The sequence below is a fragment of the Prionailurus viverrinus genome, chromosome A3 (genome assembly GCF_022837055.1).
Source record: "Prionailurus viverrinus isolate Anna chromosome A3, UM_Priviv_1.0, whole genome shotgun sequence".
In the NCBI taxonomy this organism is placed as follows: domain Eukaryota; kingdom Metazoa; phylum Chordata; class Mammalia; order Carnivora; family Felidae; genus Prionailurus; species Prionailurus viverrinus.
Genome location: NC_062563.1, coordinates 90,669,012 through 90,694,500, shown reverse-complemented (window position 1 = coordinate 90,694,500; position 25,489 = coordinate 90,669,012). Strand labels below are relative to the sequence as shown.

The following is a 25,489-nucleotide window of genomic DNA, read 5'->3' as shown; positions in this document are numbered from 1 at the left end:
GTGTGTGTGTGTGTGTGTGTGTGTGTGTATGGCTGCCCTCTGGCCTCCTCCCCTTGCTCTCTCTCCCAACAGCTAGTGCCGGCAGCTTTTCTTTGCAATACTGCCCTCATACTACTGAAGCCCTTTCCCAGCACAGGTGGAAAGCCTGGGACTTTACCTCCCCTCCTTCCCCCCCCCCCCCCCCCCCCGCCCCAGAGTGCATCTTCACTCATCACTGATAGGCTCGTGTGAAAACCCACTTGTATCCGGTCAGGCTTTCACACCCAGCTGCCTGGGAATCAGGGTGAGGCCACCCTCTGGGGGACTTTGAGAGCTCCCCTGCTGCTCTTCCTCTCCATTTTTGTTCTGCTTCTCTGATTCTGCTCACTGGTTTCCCCTATGAGCGCTTCCTTAATAAATTGCTTGCCTGTGTAGCCTTACTTCAGGGTCTGCTTCTGGGAAACCTGTCCTAAAACATGAGTCCACTAAGAATTTTTGCAAAACATGCTTCTCCACCCCAGAGGACAAGTGTGGGGATGGTGGAGGAAGAGTGCCTGACAATGAGGTCTGTGCACCTCCACTGGGGTCCACTGTCTCCAAGTAAGTGTGTCTGGGAAGGCTCCCAGCCAAGTGGGATCTGCTCAGGGGTGGCAAGGATGGGACTTGGGTAGGCAGAGAGAGTGAAGGGTGCGCCAGGCAAAAGTGGGGATCTAGTTCTGCTATTAACTAGCTAGGCGGGTGAGTTAGTTTGTAAACTAGCTGTAAAATGGGAATGATACTAGTACCGGCTAACAGTGTTATGGTGAAGATCAAATGAGGAAATCATTATAAAGCTCTTAACCTAGGGCCTCGTGTATTGTAAGCACACAACCAATGTTAGCTATCATTATCATCTCTTACTTTCTCGTAGTACTCTGTGGGTGCTTCCATTTCACCTCAAATCATTGTCTTGCATATGTCTTCTCCCACTTTATGCAGTGAGACTTTGATGGGCAGGAATCATCTTTGCTGGATACATAAATTCCATGTGGGCTTACCCAGTAATAGCAGATGCTGAAAATTCAGTCAATACTTGTGAAATTAAACAGAATCGACCGAGGGCAGAGAGTGGGGAGCAAGTAACAAAAGAGAAAGAGAATGAGAGAGAGAGAGAAGGAGGAGGAGGAAGAGGAGGAGCAGAAGGAAGAGAAGGAGAAGAAAAAGGGGGGAGGGGGAGAGCAAGAAGGGAGAAGGGGAGAAGAAGAAGAGGAAGGAGGAAAGGAGAAAAAGAAAGAAAAACATATTCTTCCTAAGAATGTTGCTCCTTTCTTAGTTAGCTTCGGGGCAAGATACAGCCTAATGCTCAATAACAAAGGACTTCATAGAGACCTTAAGCCACTATGACCTTCCTCCACACAAGTTCAAACATTGTGTTTGAACCATTCATATGTCACACCCTATAATCCTTGTGTTTCTCTTTGTGTTCATGTTCTCTGTGTCTTGCCCTTGAGTAAAAGGATGTACATCTCTGAAAGCCTTTGTTTCTTAACACGCCCGCCCCCCCCCCCAAGAGTCATCTAGCCCTCATTCTTACTCATGTTGAAGGAAAAGGAAACAAGGTAGTAGAGTGAGAGTACTAGCTTTAGAGTTAGACACACTTGGATTTTAATCTTGGTTCTGTGGTCTTCAGCAAGTCCTTAACTTCTCTGAGCCTCAATTTCCTCATCCATAATATGGGGATATGTGTATCTCACAGGATCATTGTGTGGATTAAAAATAAGGTGTGAAAAGTCCTTAGCACCATGTAGAAGCCCAGGGGGGAGGAGAGAAAAAGCCCCACGCAGAGAAGTAAGGCTTGCAGGTTTTAATATTTCATGATTAGTAACAGAGCAGTCTCAAGGGGATCCCCAGAGAATCTGTTCTGACTTTAGAAGCACTTCCTGTGGACAATGGAGGGCCCTGCCTCATCATACTCAGGCTTGCTGATCCACATCTGCTGAAAGGTGGAGAGAGAAGCCAGGATGGAGCCTCCAATCCAGACTGAGTACTTCCGCTCTGGGGGAGCAATAATCTGCAAAGAATAAATGTGGTGAATCACCGTCAGTCCCCAAGGGAAGAGCGAGGTGGTCTGGGAATCCTCTCATTACAGAGAGGGCTGCCCCAGGTAAGGACAGCTGCACGGTCAGAAACAAACAGGGTAAACCTTGTGGTAGATTAGATTGTTGCTCAGATCTTTGTCCCTCCCTCTCCCCACCCCGCCCCCATGGGAAGGATGCGTAGCTTCACCCTGTGGCTTTGGTCTGGGCCTTGTATTTGCTTTGACCAATGGGACTTAGGCACACGTGATACAAACGGGAGCTTGAAATGCGCTTCAGGCATGCAGCCGGGCAGGCACTCTTGTGCCTCTGCCACCTTCAGGGGAAGGGCTTCCCTTGAGAAGCTGCTGGCCCTTCACCTGGGCCCCACAATGAGATATGGACCTGACCTGAGCTGGCTAGACCTGCAGGGCTGCCTAGCCGGGCCTGACTTAGATTGGCCGACTCCCAGCTGACCTGCAGATGCACAAGCAACACTTAGTGTTATGTCCCTGGGATTTCGCAGTTGCTTGTGCCTCAGCCATAGATGACCCGTGCAAACACCTGCAGGGAAAGTGCTGCTCTGTTCCTGCCTGGAGTTCGGATGCAAGGGCGGCTCAGCCAGTCTGAGTCTTCCAATCCCGAGCCAGCCGGTCCACTCACACCCTGTCTTGAGCTTCATCTGTCAACAGCCACTTATATCTGAGAAGTTCTCAAGTTCATACACACACGGTTCATCCTTGCCCCTGCAAGTCCTGAGCTTAGCCTTCAGAAATTGGTTGTCCTGTCAAACAATTTTGAACTCCACCTAAAAGCAGATCCAGAAAGGCTGCTATTAAAGGGTCTAAGAATTCAGTGCTAGAAGAAACCAGACACTGGATTTTTTTTTTTTTTTTTTGTCTACTTAGGCTCTCTCTACATATTTCCTAAATTGCAGAGATCATGGAATTGGAGAGGAAGAAGAGTCTTTAGAAGTTATCTTATTATTCAGTCAGACAAAAGTCACTTGGTCACTCTTTGGACTGACACCTCAAGGACAGCATGGCCACTTTATTGCTGCACCACTCTGGTTGTGAGAAAACACTGGGCTGTCCTGGGCTGGTGTCCTTGGTCTCACATCTCTTCTTCCACATCCTTGCAGCCTGTCTCATCTCCCCAATTCTTCTGTACAAATCCTGCTGTCCAGTTTGGCTGGGGGTGTTTGTCCCTGCATACACACACCATGGGGAACCTTTGTGCTCTGTATTTTTCCTGCTTCAAGTGCCCTTTCCCCTCCTCTTGTCTTATTTAAGTCACCCTCTCAGTGATCATGTCTACAAATCACTCAGGGCAGTGGCTCACAAATTGGGATATGCATCAAAACGCTGGTGTTCGTTTATCAGTGTAGGTGATGGAACACCCCAAATCTGTTGAGCCAGAATCTGGGGGCGAGGCGAGGTGTGGGATCCTGACACATGGTCCTGGTAAAAAGCCACAATGCCCCCGGTATGGCAGGCCTTAGTAAGTACAGTGGCTCCAGTGGCTCCCGGTGACCTACTCTGCTTCCCTGTGCTGAGCACCATATGCTAGAAAGGGGGAAGGCCTAGGGCAGCCCTCCTTTGTGAAAAAGGTTCTTAGAACACATTTCCTCAGATCAGGCCTACTCCCAGAGACCACCTTGACTGTGAGACTTTGTAACTTTTAATCTATTCATTACCTGTATTCAATTCCCAACTCTTTTTCTAAACCTGCTAGCAGCAAATCTCCTACAAGCCCTAAAAGCTCTGTATGGTTGTTGGGGACCAGAGGCTGGGGAGAAGCAGAAGACAGGTGGGCCCCTGTTCTCATGAGGCCTGTGAGGTGAGCCGCCCTGGTGAGCAGCCACATGGGGAGGACCGGAACCAAGAGGAGACAACAGATCAAAGGCTGCCCAGGAATCAAGTGATGTGTCTGTGAGTGAGCCAGCAGCCCGACCCACGCCACACTTTCTCTCCGAAACTTTGACCCTCCTCTGGGGCAGCACAGCCCTTTTAAAGTCTAAAGATGCTGTAGTATTGCTTCCTTCTTTTCTTTCCCTCTATTTCCCTCCTCCTGATTGCATCCTCAACCCCCGCAATATTCTCATCCCAAGCTCTTTCACCCCCTTCTCATATGACATCACGTGATTACATTTGAGATCCCATGCTAAACATGTCTCCAGCTCACCAGTGCCCAAGGAGCATAATCCCCTGAGATGAAATCTGCCCTAGACCAGGACGATGCTGAGCCCAGGAGACCACCAAGCTATGGGCCTGGCAGACAGACTTGGAGCATCTCCCAAGTAGGCAGGTCTTTGGGACCTTTGTATTTTCCCAAAGGGTGGAGGGAACTGGGACAGGACCCACCTTGATCTTCATGGTGCTGGGGGCCAGGGCTGTGATCTCCTTCTGCATCCTGTCAGCAATGCCAGGGTACATGGTAGTGCCCCCGGAGAGGACATTGTTGGCATATAAGTCCTTGCGGATATCGATGTCACATTTCATGATGGAATTGTAGGTGGTTTCATGAATCCCGGCAGACTCCATGCCTAGTACAGGTCATAGTATCTTGTCAACATCCATCACGTCATAAATACCCACACTTTCAGCTCCTCAAGTGACCCTTCTGTTGTTGCAGCGACCTTAGTACACACCCTTAATCACCTCCCAGGATTAGACCTCTAACTGGCCAGTGGTTCTTCCTGTTCTGACTGACCTGTCACATTTTTCACCCAAGATACATTTCTTTTTCTTTTTTTTTAAGTTTATTTATCTTGAGAGAGAAAGAATGCTAGAGGAGGAGGGGCAGAGAGAGAGAATCTGAAGCACAGGCTTCTGTGCTTCTGACAGCACAGAGCCTGATGTGGAGCTTGAACTCACACAGTGTGAGAACATGACCTGAGCTGAAATCAAGAGTCAGATGCCTAACCAACCGAGCCACCCAGGCGCCCCACACGAGATATATTTCTAAGGGAACATTCCACTGTGTCGTCTTTTTTCAAGCCTTATTGAGCTAGAATTCATATATCATAGTTTTCACCCCTTTAGAGTTCAGTGGCTTTTAGTATACTCACAGATTGTGCAAACTCTAATTTCCAAAACCTAATTTCAGAACATTTTTAACACCCCAAAAAGAAACGCTGTCCCCATTAGCAGACACTGCCATCTCCCCCGTCACCCCTTGCCCAGCCCTAGATAACCACGAATTTATTTTCTGTCTCTATAGATTTGCCTGCTTTGGGCATTTCACATAAATGGAATCATATAATACGTAGCCTTTTGTGTCTGGCGCCTTTCACTTAATGTTATGTTAATGTTAACATTTCATATAATGTTTTCAAGGTTCATCCATGTTAGAGCCTGTGTCAGTTCTTTATTCTCTTTTATTGCTAAACAGTATTCCACTGCATGGATATACCCATCATATCATCTTTGACAGCCCCCTAATCTACAGGTTACATCTAGCTACCTTAGCCTGGCACCAAGACTTTCCACAGTGAAAGGCCTGCATGCCCAACCAGCTCGTGCCCACCTACCTAGTCTCCCCCACCTCTAGTAGTTTCCCCACGTGACAGAATTTCACACTGAGGTTAGAGGAATCTTTCTGAAACACAAACCTGACCCTACTACACTGCCAGCTAAAAACTTGCAGGGATCTTCATTGCTAGTATGATTAAACACCATGCTCTTGGGGCGCCTGGGTGGCGCAGTCGGTTAAGCGTCCGACTTCAGCCAGGTCACGATCTCGCGGTCCGTGAGTTCGAGCCCCACGTCAGGCTCTGGGCTGATGGCTCAGAGCCTGGAGCCTGTTTCCGATTCTGTGTCTCCCTCTCTCTCTGCCCCTCGCCCGTTCATGCTGTGTCTCTCTCTGTCCCAAAAATAAATAAATGTTGAAAAAAAAAAAATTAAAAAAAAAAAAAAAACACCATGCTCTTCGTGGGGTCTGGCAACTCCTTCCAGTTTCCCCTGTGTGCAAACACACAGACACACACACACACACACACACACACACACCCCTACTTCTCCCATCATGTCCCAAATAGAACATGACCTTTCACACCTCCATGTCTTTATAGGTAGCCTTCCATCCTCCTTGTAGGCCATTCCCATCCTGCACTCCTTCTGTCCCCAGATACCATCAAATGATACTCATTGTTCAAGATTCTGTTCAAATGTTCACCTTCTCTAAGAAGCCTTCACTGATTTCCTAGGCTTCTATCACTTTGTGCAGTTGGTATGTAACACTACACCATCTATCAGCATTTGCTCACAGGCCCATCTCTTCTTATACACTCCTCGAAAAAAGTAGTTGTCCTTGTATTAAATATTCTCTTATTTAATCCTTGTTGTAACCCTATCTGGTAGGTACTATCATTATTTATACTTTATAGATGAGGAAACTGAGGTTTGAAGAAGGTAACGCATCCAAGGTGACAGGGTCTGAAGGGGAAGAATCAGGACTTGAGACCAGGTCTGCCCCCAGACCCATTCTGTTTACCACTGTGGGTTTTGGTCCCAGTGACCTAAATGTTGGGCCATCCAAGAAGTGTTTTGTGTATTAACCTTATTCTTATTTTTATGTTATATTCCCTATTCTGCTTTTCCTTTATTTTGATTTTCCTATACTTTTATTTAAAATCAGATTTTATCGGGGCACCTGGGTGGCTCAGTCAGTTGAGCGTCCGACTTTGGCTCAGTTCATGATCTCCCGATTCATGAGTTTGAACCCTGCATCGAGCTCTGTGCCGACAGCTCAGGGCCTGGAGCCTGCTTCAGATTCTGTGTCTCCCTCTCTCTCTGCCCCTCCTCCACTTGCACTCTGTCTCTCTCTCTCTCTCAAAAAGAAATAAACATTAAAAAAATTAGATTTTATCTAGTTGTATTGTTGATGTGTTTTTGGTTCTTCTTGGAAAAATGTGGGCTATGTATAAACCATAAACAAAGTGTGCACGGCTCCTGGTGTTTCTCCCTCCGTCCCCCCACCCCTCTACCTCACCCCCCCCCATCCCCGCTCTCAATTAGCAGGGACAGTGGGCAACACCTCACCTATGAAAGAAGGCTGGAAGAGGGTCTCAGGGCAGCGGAAGCGCTCATTGCCAATGGTAATGACCTGCCCATCTGGCAGCTCATAGCTCTTCTCCAGGGAGGAAGAGGAGGCTGCTGTGGCCATCTCGTTCTCAAAGTCCAGGGCGACATAGCACAACTTCTCCTTGATGTCTCGCACAATTTCTCGCTCAGCTAGTAAGAGGAGAAATGACAGAAAGCAGATACTCTGTTCTGTTAGTTTGTCCTATTTTGATCTCCGTGAAAACCTCCTCCTCTACTCTGAATTCATTCTTAAGATAAATGTTAATTTTTCATTCCTCTTCCTAAAGTGCAAGTTCAAAATCTTGATTCCCAGGCAAAACTTCGCATGGGCTTTTCTCCTTGCCATCTTTACTCTGCCCTGACAAAGCTACAGGCCTTCCCGAGGGCCTTACAGGACACATTTCCGGCTAGATGTAGGAGAATCTGCTGTGATCTTACAGAATCTAGGAAGGGCCCTGCTTAAGATCCTCTTGTCCAGGGTGGCCACTGAGGCATGACAACTTCCCCTTAGAAATTCAGACCTTATTTATTCCATGTGTCCTCAGACAAACCACAAATGCCCCTAAGACACAAAATGCATCATCAGATTTTTGCTACCATTTAGCACTGTAAAAACCATCTCCGATCCTGGTGTGGATGTGGACAGAGGTAGCAGGTCCCTGGGGAAGCAGGGAATGCTCTGAAAGGGCACTTAGGAGGGTTTGTCGCCCTCCCAAGGGCATCTTGGTTGGGAACCTTCCTCCATAAATAAGGCCGCCTTGACTACCTGGTCTTGTCCAGAGGCCCAGCCCCAGCCTAGGGGCCTCCTCATCTATCCCAGGAGAGTTTGAAGGCAGGGGGCCACAGACTTCTCATCAAAGAACACCTGGTCCTAGATCAGATTTCATTCTGAGCTCAAGTGAGAATCAGGGAAGGGGCTGGATACCTGTGGTCACAAAGGAATAGCCTCTTTCTGTGAGAATCTTCATGAGGTAGTCAGTGAGGTCACGGCCAGCCAGGTCAAGACGCATGATGGCATGGGGCAGTGCGTAGCCCTCATAGATGGGGACATTGTGGGTGACGCCATCCCCCGAATCCAGCACGATGCCTATGGACAGAGGGATAGGACCCATGAAAACTTCTTGTCTTTCATCTTTCTGGGACCAGTTGCCAAATGATCCTCAATTACCATACTTTTCTTTAGCAGCTAAGAAAATTCACCCACCATAAGGATCAATAATAATATTTTTTTGTGTACATCAATTCATTCTCCAAAATGAGAAGGTAGCTTTCTGGAAGGCAAGTAAAACATCTTCCCTTCTTGTATTCCTTAAAACACTTTCATAGTAATGCATACTTGTCAATGTGCATCTCAATTGCACATTCTTTAAGGAGACTGGATAATTTGCATATCCTTCTGGCATTAAACTAACACATATGCACACGCATGGAGAATGTGAGATCTGGAAGGGACCACAAAAACCATCCAATTAAAAAAAAATAACATTCTTGACTGATGAAACTTATTAAACCATGGAGTGAAATGAGCTTTTCAACACGATAATAAATCTCAATCCATATCATAATCTATGGAGAAACACTAATATTATTATTGTATCATTATTATTTAATACAGTCGAGGATGTTCTAGCCAATGCAATATGACAGAAAATAGAAATAAGAGGTATTATCAAAAAGAAACAGAATTGTCATTATTTACAGATGATGAGGCTGTATACCTAGAAGACCCAAGAGAATCAACTGAGACATGGCTAGAGCTAATAAGATGGCTCAGTAAGGGCCCGATACAAAATAAACATCCAGAGACCGGTAGTTTACACTTGTACAAGGATGCTGATCACAGCATATTTTATAATAAAAAATAAAAACTGGAGACAACCTAAAAGTCCAGCAGTAGAGAAATAGTAAAACAAATAAGTGAATTATAGAACCATCGTACATTCCCCATCACTGTCCTTGTCATCAGCAGTGAAACAATCTTTTCATTTTGCCTCTCCCCCACTAGACCATTAGCTCTGGGATGGCAGGGCTGTCTCATTTGTCACTGTATGCCCATGGCCTGGTGCAGTCTTTGGCACCTGGTAGGGAGTAATGGGAAATGTCTGAAGAATGAATGAATGAATCAATCAATCAATCAATCATTGAATCAATGAATACTTGAATGAATGAATGTTGAACAATGTTCATGGAAGTTATCGAGTCCCCATTACAAATTGCTCTATCTTGAAGTTCCTTCTGTTCCTTCTGTTCCTTCATGTATGTACCAAGGGCACATACATGTCCACCATCACAGGCGCATGAGCAGAAACATTCCAATACTGCTAGAAAGTGTATGTAAGCTCAGGGACTGACTGCTGTGAGGGAAACAGCCCTTGCTGGATGTACTTGTCATGCTTCGTTCATATAAATTCTTGCCAGCTCTACTGGGTAGACCTGAATGCATTCCACATGGGCTTCCCTTCTGTTATCCCTAAGCAGGGTTTTCCTTGGACTTTGACTGTCCCTTTGATTCTTCTGAGCAGGAACTTCTGCAGGAGCTCAGCTTTCTCTACAGCACCTGCCCCCCCACATCAAGTCAGGAAGAGATCAGATTACAGGCTGCTCACCTGTTGTGCGGCCAGAAGCATAGAGAGAGAGCACAGCTTGAATGGCGACATACATGGCAGGGACATTGAAGGTCTCAAACATGATCTGAAAGGACAAAGAAGAATGAAGGATGATCTGGCAGAAATCACAGCACCTCTTGGCTCACGGGATGGTTTGTAACCTTATTTAGGGCAAGGGCTGTGCCTATTTACACCACCCCACCTCCCATAGGGCCTGACATAGACTACACACATAGCATGTCCTCAAAAATTTTTGCTGCACTGATGTGTGAAAGGGAGAAGGGATCCATGCTGCTTTCTTGTGTCATGCTTAAGACTTCTTGGCCTCTTACCTGGGTCATCTTCTCCCTGTTGGCCTTGGGATTTAGGGGGGCCTCTGTGAGCAGGGTGGGGTGTTCCTCAGGTGCTACCCGCAGCTCATTGTAGAAGGAGTGGTGCCAGATCTGGTTGAGACAAAAGTCAAATGAGGTGAGGAGTCTCCTATAAAATTCCACTGGCATGTACATGCTGGGGGAGCATGACACAATGTCCACAGCATGGGATGGGTCTGAAGAGAAGACTGTCAGTCCTGGGAATTTCTGCTTAACCTTTGGAGTTTACATTCCTTTTCAACAGGGCCCTAGACAGGACTCAGATCTGGGGCCAATATACTTAGCGTCTTGATTATTTCCATAGGAAATTCCCTCCTCTTTACTCTTCTTCTGTCCCCCTGACTTTCTTCCCTGGGGGGCCAGACCCATTGCATCTCTCAGTATTCCTTGCTTCCTGGCTTCTGGCTATGCTTGGCGGATGGAAGACATCAGCAAGAGGCTGGAGAGTGGGAAGAGGGAGAGAGGTCAGGGTGTTTCTCCAAGCAATGGTGTGGCTCACTGTGAGCCCGGCTCCTATTGGGTGGCTCCTCTTCCAGCTCTAGTGACACTGCCCCTAACCCACCTTTCAGGCTTAGGGTGTAAGAGCTTTCCTCTGTTCCTAGTACTTGGGTGCCTCAACATCTCTTCCTGGTTCCCTCCCCCTGCTCACACCTCTCTATGGGAACCTGGCAGATATGCTTGAACTGTCACTGTCTATTACTGGCCAGGCTGGTGCTTTACAGCAGGGTTTCCCAACCTCAGCACTTTGACATTTCAGGTTGGATAATTCCACGATGTGAGAGGCTGACTTATGCATCACAGGATGTTCGGCATTCCTGGCCTCCACCCACGAGATGCCAGTAGCACCTCTCCAGCTATGACAAGCAAAAATGTTTCCAATCATTGCCAAACGTCTCCCAGGAGGCAAAATTGCTCCTGTGGAGAATCACTGCTTTAGAGGAAGCTATTTCTTCTCACCATGTCCAATGATCCAAGACAACCAAATAGGACTCTACATCTCAGAGGGATTCAGCAGAGTGGAAGGGACATGGGGCTCTGATTTCCTCAGAGGCGGGGCATAGGGTCATTTGCTTCCATTGCACCCATATATTTGTGGACTCCCGGCTTTGTGCTAGGATGGTGCTAACTGTAGTGAAGACAGATAAGAAATCAGACATGGTCCCTTGATCTTGGTTTCAAGGCCCAGAGAGGAGTAAAACACCCAAGAAGACAAAATAGAAAGATATATCCACATTTTGAGTAAAAGAGGAGGCAGTTCATTATCTGGGGGATTTGAGTTGGCCCTGCAGGCAAAGGAAGGTCTCCAGAGGCTGAGAAGGGCATCTGAGGCAGAAGACATGGCAGAAGCCAAGGCCCTGTCTATGTAAGTTTCACAACAGAGATATGAATGGCAATGAGTCTTAATTGAGTGATGTCAGTATTTCTTCAAATGTGGGCCCCAGACGCTTTATCACAGAACGAGCTGGGGTGACTGCTGTTGGTGCAGATTCCCAGGCTGGACCCTGGGTCCAGGAATCCGAATCATGGCTGTTGAGGCCAAATACCTGCACTTCATTTTCACTTAACTTTTTAGAGTTTTTATAAAGTACTTTAAAACTTAGAGATGTTGATAATTTTAAAATTATAGAACTATTTCTAAATTTTTTTTCAACGTTTATTTATTTTTGGGACAGAGAGAGACAGAGCATGAACGGGGGAGGGGCAGAGAGAGAGGGAGACACAGAATCGGAAACAGGCTCCAGGCTCTGAGCCATCAGCCCAGAGCCTGACGTGGGGCTCGAACTCACGGACCGCGAGATCGTGACCTGGCTGAAGTCGGACGCTTAACCGACTGCGCCACCCAGGCGCCCCATAAAATTATAGAACTATTTCTAAGAGGAGTAAAAGTCTCCCACATTTCCATCATCTAATAATAGTTAACACTTTGGCTTTTTCTTCTTACTAATCTTTCACCTTTGAGCATTTTCAAATTTATTACTATCACGACTTATTTATTTCATATACTTGTATTTATTTATTGTTACACTATTTTTATGTTTTTACATTCAATCTTGTTTCCTGCCACTGTTTGGTGAGTGTAACATAAATAATTTCTTTTTTCATAGTAAATATTTCTTTTTAATTAATTGAACATTTATTTTTAATGCTTATACAACATTTCATCATATGCTATCATATATTTAATTGTATTACTATTCATGGTATCTTTGATTTTTGTTTATAAATAATCCTATCATAGCTATCTTGTACATATTGTATTTTCCTTTTTCTATTCAGGGCATTTCCAAAGAAAAGAATTTTAAAAGTGGAATTACTAGGCTATTAGCATGGTGATTGGAAGACCTTTTTAAAAAAATGTATTTATGAAAGAGATGGGGGAAGGGCAGAGAGAGAGAGAGAGAGAGAGAGAGAGAGAGAAAATCCTAGCAGACTCTGCAGCACAGAGCCCAACACGGGACTCGAACTCACGAACCATAAGATCATGACCTGAGCCGAAATCAAGAGTCAGATGCTTAGCCAACTGAGCCACTCTGGCACCCCAGAAGACCTTTTCATTTCTTTTTACCAACAAAGAGGCTAAATTACTCTTTCCTCCAGAATAAGAAAGCCCATTTTCCCCCTACCTGCATCCAGGGTTCTCACTCTTAATATAGGAAATAATTTGGTAGGGAAATATAATACTTCATTGTTTTACTTTGACAATTTACATTTGTTTCAAATGAGTTTAAGTGTTTTCAGATTTGCAACTTTTTATAATTTCTGTTTGGTGGATTATCTGTTCATGTCCTTTATTTATTTGCCCAGTGGAGACTTTGTATTTTTAGTCATCAATTTACATTGGCTGTTTATATTAATCTTCATTGCTCTTGTGAATTTTTTTGCAACTTATTGTTTGCCTTTTACATTTGGTTATGTTTTTCACATACTAGAAGTCATGATTTTTTGAAAATCACATTCGTCATTTTTTCCCTCTATGACTTCTTTCACCAGAAATTTGATAAATGCTCACGCTTACTATGCTGTATTTCTTTACCATTTGAATTTTTATATTTAACTTTTATATTCAGTTTATATGTGTTTGGTGAAATGGTGTATGGTAGGGGCCATAAAGACTTCCCATCCCCCAAATAACTCATCAGTTGTTCTGGAATAATTTGTTGACCAACCCTGTTCTCCCTTTGGTGTTCAAAGTTTCATTTATCATGTATTTCCTCTTTACCTTTGTGCTAGTACCAAACTATTTTAATTTGTATACTGTATTATATTTTAATATGTGAACATGGCAAGCTTCTCATAGTTTTCCTTACTCATTGTGTTCTCATAAATTTTGCCTTATTTATTTCTCCAAACGTACGTTATTTATGATTACCCTGCAGAATTAAAAATTGTGATTTTTTTTTTTTTTTACTCAAACTCATGGCAGCAGAAAGGAGGATGGTAGTTACCAAGAGCTGGGGGTGGGGAGACAGGGAGATGTTGGTCAAGCGGTACAAAGCCTTAATGCAGGATTAATAAGTTCTGGAGATTTAATGTATAGCATGGTGACTATAGGTAACAATACTGTCCTGTGTATATGAAATTTGCTAAGAGTGTAAATCCTAAGTGTTCTCAGTACAAGGAAAAAAAAGTCACTATGTGAGGTGATAGGTACATTGATTAGTTGGAATGTGGTGGCTCTTACATATATAAATGTGTATCAAGCCATCAGCTTGTACACCTTAAATATATACAATTTTAGGGGCGCCGGGGTGGCTCAGTCGGTTAAGCGGCCGGCTTCGGCTCAGGTCATGATCTCACGGTCCGTGAGTTTGAGCCCCGCGTCGGGCTCTGTGCCGACAGCTCAGAGCCTGGAGCCTGTTTCAGATTCTGTATCTCCCTCTCTCTGACCCTCCCCCATTCATGCTCTGTCTCTCTCTGTCTCAAAAATAAATAAACGTTAAAAAAATTAAAAATATATATATACAATTTTAAAAATTGTGAGTTTTTTATTAGAAAGGCAATGAGCCTATAAATGAATTTGGGAAGATTTGACAGCTTTCCCCTATCCTATTTTTCTTTGAGGTGTATAATATATGTTTAGGAATTTCTTTAAAGAGGTCACACATTATTACTACTAAAATAATTACTGCTAAAATATTTTTATACCAAAATATTTTGTCTATTATGTTTTTGAATTAGATTCTGTTAGATACTATGAGTAATAGATGCCATTTACTGAGTACAGTGTTCCATGCCTTGAGATCATACTGAGTACCTAATTCAGTCTCCAAAGCAACCGTAATGAAGTAAGTATTTTTATCTACACAAATGGAGAAACTGAGGCTCAGAAGGAAGAACCCACTGCCAGACCTCCCTGCCACGGACTGCAGGGTCTGTGCTCTTAGCCACTGCACAGCGTAAAAGCTTCACACCCCAAATAACTGAATCTGGGATTTAGACAAGAGTAGAGTGTATTACAGATTTCACAGCAACATCCTCCTTTCTGGTCGCAGTCTGTTCGATAAGCATTCTATGGCACTTCAAAAGGCACTCCTTGCAAAAACAAGGATTCTCAGACAAATGTCAGCAGAACATATCAAAAGAATATTAAGAAGGCTCTATTAGCATTTCCCACATGTGATTTTGTTGATCACAAACTACCTTTTAAAAAATCCCCCCTTACCCCTGCATTTTCTTGCGCGCGCGCGCACACACACACACACACACACACACATTTCTAGAAACCCCCAGAGAGTCCTACTTAGAACTTTCATTAGAGAATCATCATAACGACATGGCATTAATGCAGCTCCCTGAGGTCATGACAGGAAAAAATGAAAGGGAGAGAAGCCATTTACCCCCATAGAGGCAGCAGCAGCATTGAGCACCTGCTAGAGCGAAAGCTGTTTGAAAGGATGAAGCTGGGCATTAGGTAGGACAGGTCCTCAGACCCCAGACAGGGAGTTAGGAAGCTACTGTCAGTTAATGAGGAGCTACCGAAGCTTCTCGAGAGATGAGGGACACGATCTGATCTGTTTTTAGGAAGACTAGCTTTGCAGCAGTGCAGCGAATTCACTGGATGGTGAGGCTGGAGACAAAGAAATCAGGAAGCCATTGCAGCCGTCCAACAAGAGCCATTGGCAGCCCCACGGGGAGTGACCAGGGGGATGGACGAAGAAGGAAGGAAGGATATGAGACACATCTTGAGGCACTTGACAGGACAGAGGCCTGTGGGAGACGAGGGTCATGACGGTGTATATTATACCAAAAGCGGGGAGTCCACCAATACCTTCTCCATGTCATCCCAGTTGGTGATGATGCCGTGTTCAATGGGGTACTTGAGAGTTAGGATCCCTCGCTTGCTCTGAGCCTCATCCCCGACGTAGCTGTCTTTCTGGCCCATTCCCACCATTACACCCTGTAATGCAAAAGACAAGGAAGAAGCAGATTGGCTGAGGGCTCCACTTAGGGGGATCTAGGCACTGGAGGGGCTGTGAAGAAGGATACAGATGGGAAAGATATCTTTTTTCCTGGAGACAGGACAGAATGAGACATGGGCGAAGCAGGTACTGATGAATGTGGAGGTGGCGTGGAGAGAAGGGGGAGGGTTTCCTGTGGGCTCGTCTCTCTTCTCTCTCCTAAGACAACGTCATTTTCCAAGAGAGCAGGGCCTTCCATGCGCTTCTTCCCTCACTTCACACACACAGGGCTCACACTTGCTCTCCTCAGATACCCTCTGCTTACATTTTGACGTCCCCACATCTTGGCTCCTGCTCTTCTCTGCATATGAGGAGATCCTCCGTATCCTCAGTTTTCCCTTTTCTGCAAAGCCTCTCTTCCCTGGTCCCTCCACTCATATTTAATCTCTCCCTCCTTTGTGCTCCTCCTGGTGAAATATTTTGCCTCTGTTGTAGCCTGTGATCTCAAGTTAATTCACAGAGTGTACATTTCTTAAAGGTAAAGTTCTTATTTACTTGCATGTATTTTTTACAAGTTTCTTCCAAAGACTTAAGCCAAACATAATACCATCCCTGCATGCCTGGGCTATGTTGGGTTTAGTCCTGGATATTTCTATTTGAAGGGTCTTGCTCTGTTAGTTAACTGGAAGTGAGTCCCCCCCCACCCCCAACACATGCACTCACAAAGCTCACACACACACATACACACACACGCGCGCGCACACACACATGTCAGGTAGTCTCCACCATGCAGCGCTTACTCCTAGAGGCTCAAAGCCTTGGGTCCAGATGAGCACATACCTGGTGGCGAGGGCGGCCCACGATGGAGGGGAAGACAGCCCGGGGGGCATCATCTCCAGCAAAGCCAGCCTTGCACAGGCCAGAGCCATTGTCACACACGAGCGCAGTGGTCTCCTCTTCACACATGGTGAGTGTGGCCGAGTGAACCGGGGGCTTGAGCACCTTCGGGGCAGGGGAAGAAGAGAACTAGTCAGCGCCTTGTCAAAATCATGCTGGAGACAGGCATGTCTTGGTTCTGAAGCTTGACTCCACCTCCAACCAGGGCCCAGTTCCACGAAGAGCAGACATGGGCCTGAACTCCCACTCCCTGGCAGCTGGACTTCTTCCCTGGAGCCTGCTGTCCCGGGCTGGATTGTGTCCCCACCGCCCCAAGTCATATGTTGAAGTCTTCACCCCCAGGGTGTCAGAGCAGGACCATATTTGGCAATAGTATCTTTAGACAGGTAATTAAGGCAGAATGAAGTCAATAATCTAATATGACTGGTGTTCAATGGGACTAATCTAATAGGATGGATATCTTTATAGGATGTGGACATTAGAAGCGGCTCGGGGAGGAAAGGCAGCCTGAGAGGAGAGAGGATTCTGGACAGGAAGCCCAGTCCCTGGCTCTTCGGGTGGAGAAAGCAGCAGTCCGTCCGCTGATGCTCATCGCTGCATTGGGATGGCTGCAAAGTGGTGAGGGAGTTCATTTTTCCCACATCTGTTGCAGGTTTTCTTTCTTTCAGGGAGGCTAAAAGACAACAGCTGATGACTTGTTGGTGCTCGGTGACAAAGAAGAAACAACAGAAGCTCAGAGGAGGGTGTGCTGACCCCCTGGCTTGGGGGTGCCCCAGGGGGACAGGTGGAAGACAGAAAGGCCCTGGGCTCAGGGAGGTTAACTCTCAGCAGTCCAGGAAAAACAGGTGGCTGCTGAGGAGGAAGGCCCCTGGAAGCTTCATTCAGAACATTTGACCACAGGCCAGGAAGGAGATAAATGCTATGGAAATCTGTGACCCTGGCTCTTCCGTGGCCTCACATCAAAGGTGGACAAAACAAGGAGGAGACAGAGACACAGGCTTGTGAATATGAGGTCAGAAAGGCAAAGTCGAGGCTGAGCAGAAGGTTAGTAACACACTTTAAGGCTAAAAGGAAGCTCTTCCCTGTTACATTCAAAGCAGAGTGGACACCAGGGAAGAAGCTGCTGTGACTTCCTGAATCCAGCTCTGCCTCTGTCCCTGTTTCCCCCTGGGGTTCCCCATGGCTATGGATCAAGTCCCAGCCCTCTAACTCAGGCCACAGAGCTCCCCAGGCTCTGGCCGGGCCTGTGTCTCCAGGCTCACCTTCCCTCTTGCCCCCTCTTGGCCTTCTCACTCTGCCTATATAGACTTTCTTTCCATTCTCTGAACTGTGTCATCTTCTCTCCCTGCCGGACCTTGAGACGCAGGGTCTGGAGCACCCTCCCCTCACCTGTTTGCTACTCTAACTCCTATCACCTGCCAGGCCTCTGCATGGACACTGCATTTTCATGAGGCCTCTCTGGCCCACCAGTCTGTCAGTAGCCCCTCTTCTTGGCCCCACAGCACCTTGAACTTGCATGAACAATGATCAACTCTGCATATCCCGGCTCGTTCGTAGCTCTGCAAAGGCAGGAGCTGGGTCTGTCCTGTTCCCCCCACGATTCTTCAGTGTGCCCAACACAATATCTGGCACAGAGTGTGCTTTTAAATGTTTGTCATCAAAATGAAGGAGTGAATTAATCAATGGGAGTCAAGGAGAAGGATTTTCAGAGTAACAAAGATAGACCAAACACTGGTAAGAGGAACTCAAGGTGTGAGATGAGATGGAGATTGAAGGACAGCACCCTCCCCTAGCTGCTTAAAACAATATTGTTTCTGGTCTGAGCAGTTTCTGGATTGCAGAGAAGATCCTAACTTCCTACCATGTTAGAAGAGTGGGAAATGAAGGGATGTCAGAAAACTGAAGATGGGCAAAGTTTGTTCTAATGTTCAAAAAGGGAAAGAAAGCAGATTTCTCAAACATCAGTTAATCTTGATATGCAAGGTAGGCAGGTTTCCAGAAGGCACTGTTAAAGAAGAAAGCATTATTAAAGAAGCAGTGATTTCTTATAATTACTAAGGGTTTACCAAGAACAAATGTTGACAGAGTGACAGCCTCCCCTTTTCCCCCGGGACTGCTGTGGGCTGGGAATGCAGAAGAAGGTGGGAGACCTTGGACCTTAACTTGATCATGGCATCTGACGAGGTCTCCTGTGATATCCCTATTGATAAAGCCATGTGGGCTGAACAATAAATGAGTTACGCATATTTACAGCTGCCTGAATTACTGTCACTGAAAGGTGTTCATTAATGAGTCAACATCAACCTGGAGGCAGCAATATTCCTCCAGGCTCCACTCTCAGTCCTCTGTCACACATTTTTATAAACGCGTTGGATGAAAATATGGGGTACGTGCCGATCAAATTTCCAGAGCTGGAAGAGAGTATAATATTAAATGTGTTGGATGGAAGAATCAAAACCCAAGATGATCTCAAAAAACCGAGAAAATGAGCCAAGTCAAATAATATTAAACCTAACAGGGTAAATACGAGGTTTTGCACGTGGGTCGAAATAAGCAAACTGTGATAGCTCTTGTTTAGCATCTGTAAGCGGGACATGGGGTCTTGTGAAGAGGGAGCAGTACTCTGGGGCCAGGCTAAAAGCTAACACTACCTCTAGCTGGAACACCAGGTCCGATGCTTGCCCCCCCGCCCCCTCCCCGCATCTGGCAAAGGTGTGGGGAGGTGGGTTTGCATTCACAGCGGAGGTGTGCCAAATTGCACTGCATTTCAGAAGGGGAATTCGAAAATCCTTGTCCCCGGTCTTAAAAATGTACATAACTTTTGACTCCACAAAGGCACTTCCAGGATTTTATCCTTGGGAAACACTCATGGGTGAATGCAAAGATTTGGCTACGGGCTAGTTTATCACAGCTTAAAATAACCAAAATTAGAAGCCACGTAATATCAAAGGAAGTTGTCGAATAATAAATTGGCTTGTAAACTAACTGCCTGAAACCTTTGATAATGGGGAGAGCAGAATAGTTAATGCAACAGAAAAGGGGTGAGCTGCATTGCTAGGTGAAACATACCAGTATTGGCCATGCTTCCATTTTTGGTAAAAATGTATTTTTAATTTTAAAAAATGTGGGGCTCTTCACATAGATTATCTATTTAATCCTCATAAAAGCCCCAAGGGAAAATGTTTTTATTTCTATTTTACAGATTTGGAAACCAAGTCTCAGAGAAGGGAAGGAACTTGGCCCAAGGTCTCAGTCAAGAAGAGGCAGGGCTGGCATCAACTCAGAACAGGTTCCAAAGCCGGAAGCTTACACCTTCCTTAGTGAAACTGTCCTAACTTCTCCATGTTTGGTGTTTTTGCTTCTGTCTCTCCATCTCTCTAGAGCCGTTGGCAGCAAAAGGCCGAAACAAAAGGATCTGTGTTCACTTCTCTTTCTGAGCTTCTGCACCCCTCCTATGCCAGGACTAAGTCTGGGTTTATGTTTACAGCCCTCAAAACTAACTCGGTGCTTAGCAAACAGTAGGTGCTCAATAAACAGTGGGTGACCCCCACCACCACCCGAGTGGCCCCTTTCCAGACCTGATCTGCCCTGCCCCTGGGATCCCTGGGTCCCCACAGTCCAGATTTGAATCACAGGGAGACAGTTTTCTCTTCACAAGCTGGTCGGCTATCAGTTGTGCTGCCCTGTTCTAGCAGGTGGTCCACCAGGAAGGGAAAACCACCTCAAAAGCTAGAAGGTGGCCGAGAGGGAAAGCTGCATCTCTGTGACTATCTCCCTCTGGGGTCCCCTCAGCATCCCTCTCTGGTGTGATTTGTAGTTCAAGCCTGTCTGGCTTTTCAATGGACCCTTTTGTCTCCCGCTGAGCTCCCCACACACAGAAGGAGAGGATTGGACTTTGTTTCCCAAGCCGAGCAGCAGCTGAGACAAGCCACAAAGCAACTTAAAGCTGTCAAGTCAACAATGCCATTGTGCAGCACTTTAGCTGGATTTAAATCTGCTTTTTTGAAGTCAGAACCAAATGAGAAGTGACAGAGGTAAAGACAGGGGTAGGGCTGCTGGCCTGGAGTGGGGCCTCCACGGGGTCCCACACTGCCTGGGAAGAAAGGTTTCACCATGAAGCCAGGCTCTCCTGGAATGTCTTTGCCAAGAGAAATTCTAGACCTTTCTCAGCTGCTTGCTGGTAATCTGTGGCTAGGCTTGAGTGTGTCAGCTGAACCAAAGCCAAAGTCACTGTGGTTTCCCGGGGTCACGACCATTCTGTGCTCACAGAAAGCCAACAGAATTATTCTGGCTCTTTCGGCACATCTGGTCTTCACTGAGGATTTCAGAGTTAGAAACCCAGCTCCACCCCGCCCCTCAGGGTGGTCAAAACCCAAAGACATAATGGGTGCCAAAAAATGTGTTCATTCACTCATCTCCCTGGCCACCCTCAGGCAAACATGAGGGCAGAGACGTTAGCCCCCCAACCTGTCACTCTGAAGGAGACAAGATTTGGCTTCAGAGTTCTTTCCGGCTTCCCTTTCTTTCCCCTTCTCCTCCCTCAGGGTACCCCCTTCCCATGGCCCCTTCCCCCGAATCCCCCTCTGGCCTTCAGTTTCCTGGAAAGGGTAGCATCTGTCTCCTGGGATTGTGAAGCAAATGAAATAATGGAAATGTGGGGCACCTGGATGGCTCAGTCGGTTGAGCATCTGACTTTGGCTCAGGTCATGAGCTCATGGTTTATGAGTTTGAGCCCCATGTCCAGCTCTGTGCCAACAGCTCGGAACCTGGACCCTGCTTCAGATTCTGTGTCTCCCTCTCTCTCTGCCCCTCCCCCGCTCATGCTCTGTCTCTCTCTCTCTCTCTCAAAAAAAAAAAAATAACGATTAAAAAAAAAAGAAATAGTGGAAATGAAAGTGCTTTATAATTGTAAATCAGGATCTGCAAACTAATGCCTGTTTTCGTGGGCCCCACCAGCTAAGAATGATTTTGACATTTTTCAGTGGTTGCAAAAAAAGCCAAAGAATAATATTCTATGACTTGAGAAAATTATATGAAATTTGAATTTCAGAGCCTATCAATAAAGTTTTATTGGAACACAGCCACACCTGTTCATTTACATACCGTCTATGGCTGCTATCCCTATGATGGCAGCCTTGAATAGTCGCCACAGAAACCTTTAGACTTGCAAAGCATAAAATATTTACTATCTGGCCTCCCTCAGAAAAAGTTTGCCAAACCCTGTTGCAAAGGGCTGCAAAAATCATAGTTCTTATGACCTCTCTTACTCTTCTCTATCAGAACTTGCTCCCATAATGAAGTCTGTCATATTGGTAGGAGTTGAACCATCCACTTCACAAATCAATGATTACTAAAGGGAAGACTGAACTTACACCACTTTCCAAAGGCATTTTCATTTCAGTACAAAATGTAAGTCCTAAAAGGAAGGCCTCTCAGATAGTGGGACCTCAAACAATAGTTGGAGAAATATTTTGCAGTGAGGGCTTCAAACGACATTAAGCAGCTGCCTATAATAATCTGCAGACACACATATCCATACAATTAGCCTGGCAGAGAGAAATAATTTAACAAAAAACACTCCTGCGGTGGAAAATTCTAGCAGCAGCACCTCTAATCAACTTTGTTATCTTGACTTAGGTTGGTATACTTAACTAAATTAAAAATGACTTCTGGTTAGTAATATTTCTGATCCTCAGGAATCTGCCGTTTGGGCCTGTTCTTTTACCGGCGCGTCTCTCTTGCTCTGCCGGATCCGCTCAGTCCAGACCCCTCTCCCGGGCTCTAGAAGACTGCCTGCAGGGCATCTATACCCCAGACCCCTAGCACCTCGACTCCACCTCCGGGGCTGCGGCCTTCATCACCATCCTCTACTTGGAACCGCCCACTCTGGAGGCCACGCCCAACACCCGACTCCTCCCACTGCCCTCCCAACCAATCCTGGGGTCTTGTATTTCTGATTCCGCGCCACCGCGGTGCTCCAGCTCAGGGCCTCTGCACACTCGGGTAGCGCTCTCGCCCTGTTCCAGTCCACTCTCTTCACCGCTGACAGAGCAGTCCCTTCAAAGGGCAGATCTCTTGCCGTCACGCTTCTGTGGTCCCTCATTGCCTAACCCTTTAGTGTATGAAGCCTTAGTAATCCAGCGCTGCCTGCCCCTCTGTTTAAACTGTCCCTGCTTCCTGTCTTGAAATCTAATTCAGTGGAGTTTGAGCCACTTCAACAGTCCAAAGACCATGCTTCCCTGATTTGGGGACTAGTCCTACATCAGTACCCAGCTCAGGTACCCTTCCTCCAGGAAGCCTTCCCAGATAACTCCAGGACTGGGTGACGGCCCCTCCTGGGCTTTATCTGTTTGTTTGCTCATCTCTCCTAGTGATTGCAGAAGCCTCTACACTGTCCCTAAGGAGCAGGAGCCTGACACATAATAAGTACTCAATAAATGTTGGTGCAATGAACAAAGGGAAGGAGAAAACTCTAGCCTGAAAGTCATGATGTCACACTGCCCATTTGGTATCCCAGACCTGGCATGTAGTATCTCATCGCTCATTGCATTTTCTCCAAGTACCTATCCATCTCCACCAGAGGAAGCTCAGTTTCTTTTCCGCTCAAAGGCTAACCTCCAAGTCTAAACTTGTTCGAATAGTAAAAAGCAAGCCCTCAGTGCCTCCCTGTGCAAAGTGTGGTTTCAGAACTGCAGCCTCAGCATCACTTGGGAGCTTATTAGGAATGAAGATTATCAGACCCCACCCCAGCCTACCGAATCAGAATCTGGGGTGGGGTGGAAGACAATCTGTGTTTTAACAAGCCCTGCAAGTGATACTTAAAGCACTCAGGGCCAGGCCCTAACAGTGTTGAGCTGAGCACCCTATAAATGTATTATCTCATTTAATCTTCACAACAACACCGCCAGGTAGGTATTATCACTAGCACTCCCATTTTACAGGTGAGAACATTGGGGTCACCAAGTAACTCTGGCAGCTGGGCAGTCTGCCTCCAAGAGCTCCACCACTGCACCAAGCTGCCTCAGCCACAAACAGATGTTCACAACTCTGGTCACAAAAGTGGAAACAGCCCCTTGGTCTCATTTCCCTCTTAATTATTTGTGTGTGCATGTGTTGCAGGGGATCGGAGGGGAGGATGAAGGCATTGGTAGGTGGTTTCACAGCTGGGTGTGAGCCTTTTGGGCAGGTCACTTAACTTCTCTAGGCCTCAGTGTCTTCAGAATGAATTAGATGACTGTCATGTTCCCACCAGCCCTAAACCTGCATGGTGCCACAGGACACTTGCCCGTGCCCCAACCCTGAGTTTCCACATCCCCCAATGACCCTGGAGCCTTCAAGGACTGAGAAAATTCTCAATTCATCTCAGCCAAGCATGAATCAGAGGAGAGTGAGACCCACAAGGGGACTGAAGAAAACACACTTCCATTCCCAACACAGACATCTCATGGATCCTGGGACCATTGTTGGCTTTGATTCAAATACCCCGAGAAGAAGCTGTTTTCCTGCAAAACATCCACTTCCCTAAAACAGCCTCTCAGACATTCTGAATCATGACAAAGGACATGAGGTTATAGATCTGCAGTGGCCCAGGTGAGCAGGGTGAGTAGAGACCACAGGTGTTCTGTCCCACCCACCATCCAGTCGCAGGGCTGTCCAGCATGCCCCATGCCCAGAGATGCCTTTTCCTGGAAGGCAGCAGCATGCCCGGAGGCCCCACTGCCCACCGAGCGCCTTGACATGTGAGCTGGGCCAGCGTCACGGAAGCCAGGCCAATCTGGAGGCACCTCCCGCACCCAGGGGGCCAGGCAGCCTCAGAAAGGAAGGGATGGCAGAAGCTGTGTGTGCAGTACTCACCGAGTATACGAGAGGTCCTTCTCCCAGTGACAGAGGGCTGGTGTGTCTTTGGCATAAATACCAGAGCAATATAAAACCCCAGAGGCGGATCTTCTTTAAACAGAGTCCCTAAAAAGGCCAGCTGACGGTGTGTTAACAATATTACCATATAAGGTGGTTTTTTCAATAAATCGGCCTAGGGGGGTGGGGAAGGGGGCTGGGTAGAGTGAATTATCATTTGAGAAATGTATGCAAAAGGACTCCAGTGGCAACAGCCCTGGTGCTGGCGGATTTGTTCCTTTTATGCTGCACTTGCATCAACAAAACTCACACCAGGCCTTATAAGCTGCCCAGAGTGAGGCCAGATACAACTCTGCTCCTGGAGAGAGAACCATACCAAGAATGGCAGTGGGCCTCCTCCCTCCACACCTCCCTCCTTAGGCCCTGCTGCCTGCAGCCCCCCCACCCCACCCTGGGTCGGCCTGGGACACCCATGCCGTGCCCCAAAGTGGGTGCAGTCGTGCCTTGTCTGGTGCAAGCCCAGGACAGTTAAAAGCTGAAGGGAAATGCCATCCAGAAAGATCCCGTGTGCCCTCCTTACCCCTTGCCCATCACACGAGCTACTAAATGCTGGGCTGAGTCAACTTGGCTGTCCCAGGATACCTTCAGCCACCTCTGGAACTTCACTGTCCCCTATCGTTTCCCTTACCTTGCTGGATTTCCTCTGTTGGTCCCTAAATTTGGGGAATTACAGACCAAGGGAGCTGTCTTAACACACCTAATAAGACTCACAGGCTTGTAGAAGTTTCCACAGTCCTGCGGTTCTTGCTCTTCTTTTCATAATTCATGTACTCTCCCTGGGTAGCTGTTTCATTGCCTACACTACCAGTCATCAGCTCTGTCCCAAGTACCCTCTGCTCCCATATTCCCACAGTCCTCACACCTGATGTCTAATCCAGACTGAAATGACCAAGTGCCTATTGGGCATCTCCACCCAGATGACCCTCCAAACCTGAACCCCTATCCCCTCCCTTCATGCTACTCTGCCTCCTGGGTTCCCTACCTCACAATCTTCCCCTTTGGTCCTTCAGGCAAGAAACCCCAAGTCAGTCTAGACACCCCACCTCATGCTCTGCAGCCAACTGGGCTCCCTTCCCGGTGGCCCTCCCCTCGGAGATGTCCCTCAGCTCTGCTGCCTGCCTCCCACCCTTGCTGGCCCCACTCTGCTTCAGGCTCTGGTCCTGACACAGTTTCCTGACTCTGCCC

At 46.7% G+C, this 25,489-nt stretch overlaps 1 protein-coding gene across 1 annotated transcript; it reads right to left on the bottom strand.

The window, feature by feature from the left end:
- Nucleotides 1–1,807: 1,807 nt before the first annotated feature.
- On the bottom strand, nucleotides 1,808–24,352 carry ACTG2 (actin gamma 2, smooth muscle). The gene is made up of 9 exons (XM_047854535.1): nucleotides 24,245–24,352; nucleotides 16,334–16,495; nucleotides 15,364–15,492; nucleotides 10,056–10,166; nucleotides 9,724–9,808; nucleotides 8,043–8,204; nucleotides 7,076–7,267; nucleotides 4,397–4,578; nucleotides 1,808–2,029 (listed from the first exon to the last, which is right to left on the bottom strand). Exons 2-9 carry the CDS (start codon nucleotides 16,457–16,459, stop codon nucleotides 1,886–1,888), a joined length of 1,131 nt encoding a protein of 376 aa, XP_047710491.1. The 5' UTR covers nucleotides 16,460–16,495; nucleotides 24,245–24,352; the 3' UTR covers nucleotides 1,808–1,885.
- Between the last annotated feature and the right edge of the window lie 1,137 nt (nucleotides 24,353–25,489).

Coding starts and splice junctions, on each gene's coding strand:
- ACTG2 (XM_047854535.1), bottom strand. CDS start 16,459: ATGTGTGAAGAGGAGACCACTGCGCTCGTGTGTGACAATGGCTCTGGC. Junction 9,809..10,055: donor ACAGGGAGAAGATGACCCAG/GTAAGAGGCCAA, acceptor TTGTCCTTTCAG/ATCATGTTTGAGACCTTCAA. Junction 2,030..4,396: donor CCAGCACCATGAAGATCAAG/GTGGGTCCTGTC, acceptor TATTCTTTGCAG/ATTATTGCTCCCCCAGAGCG.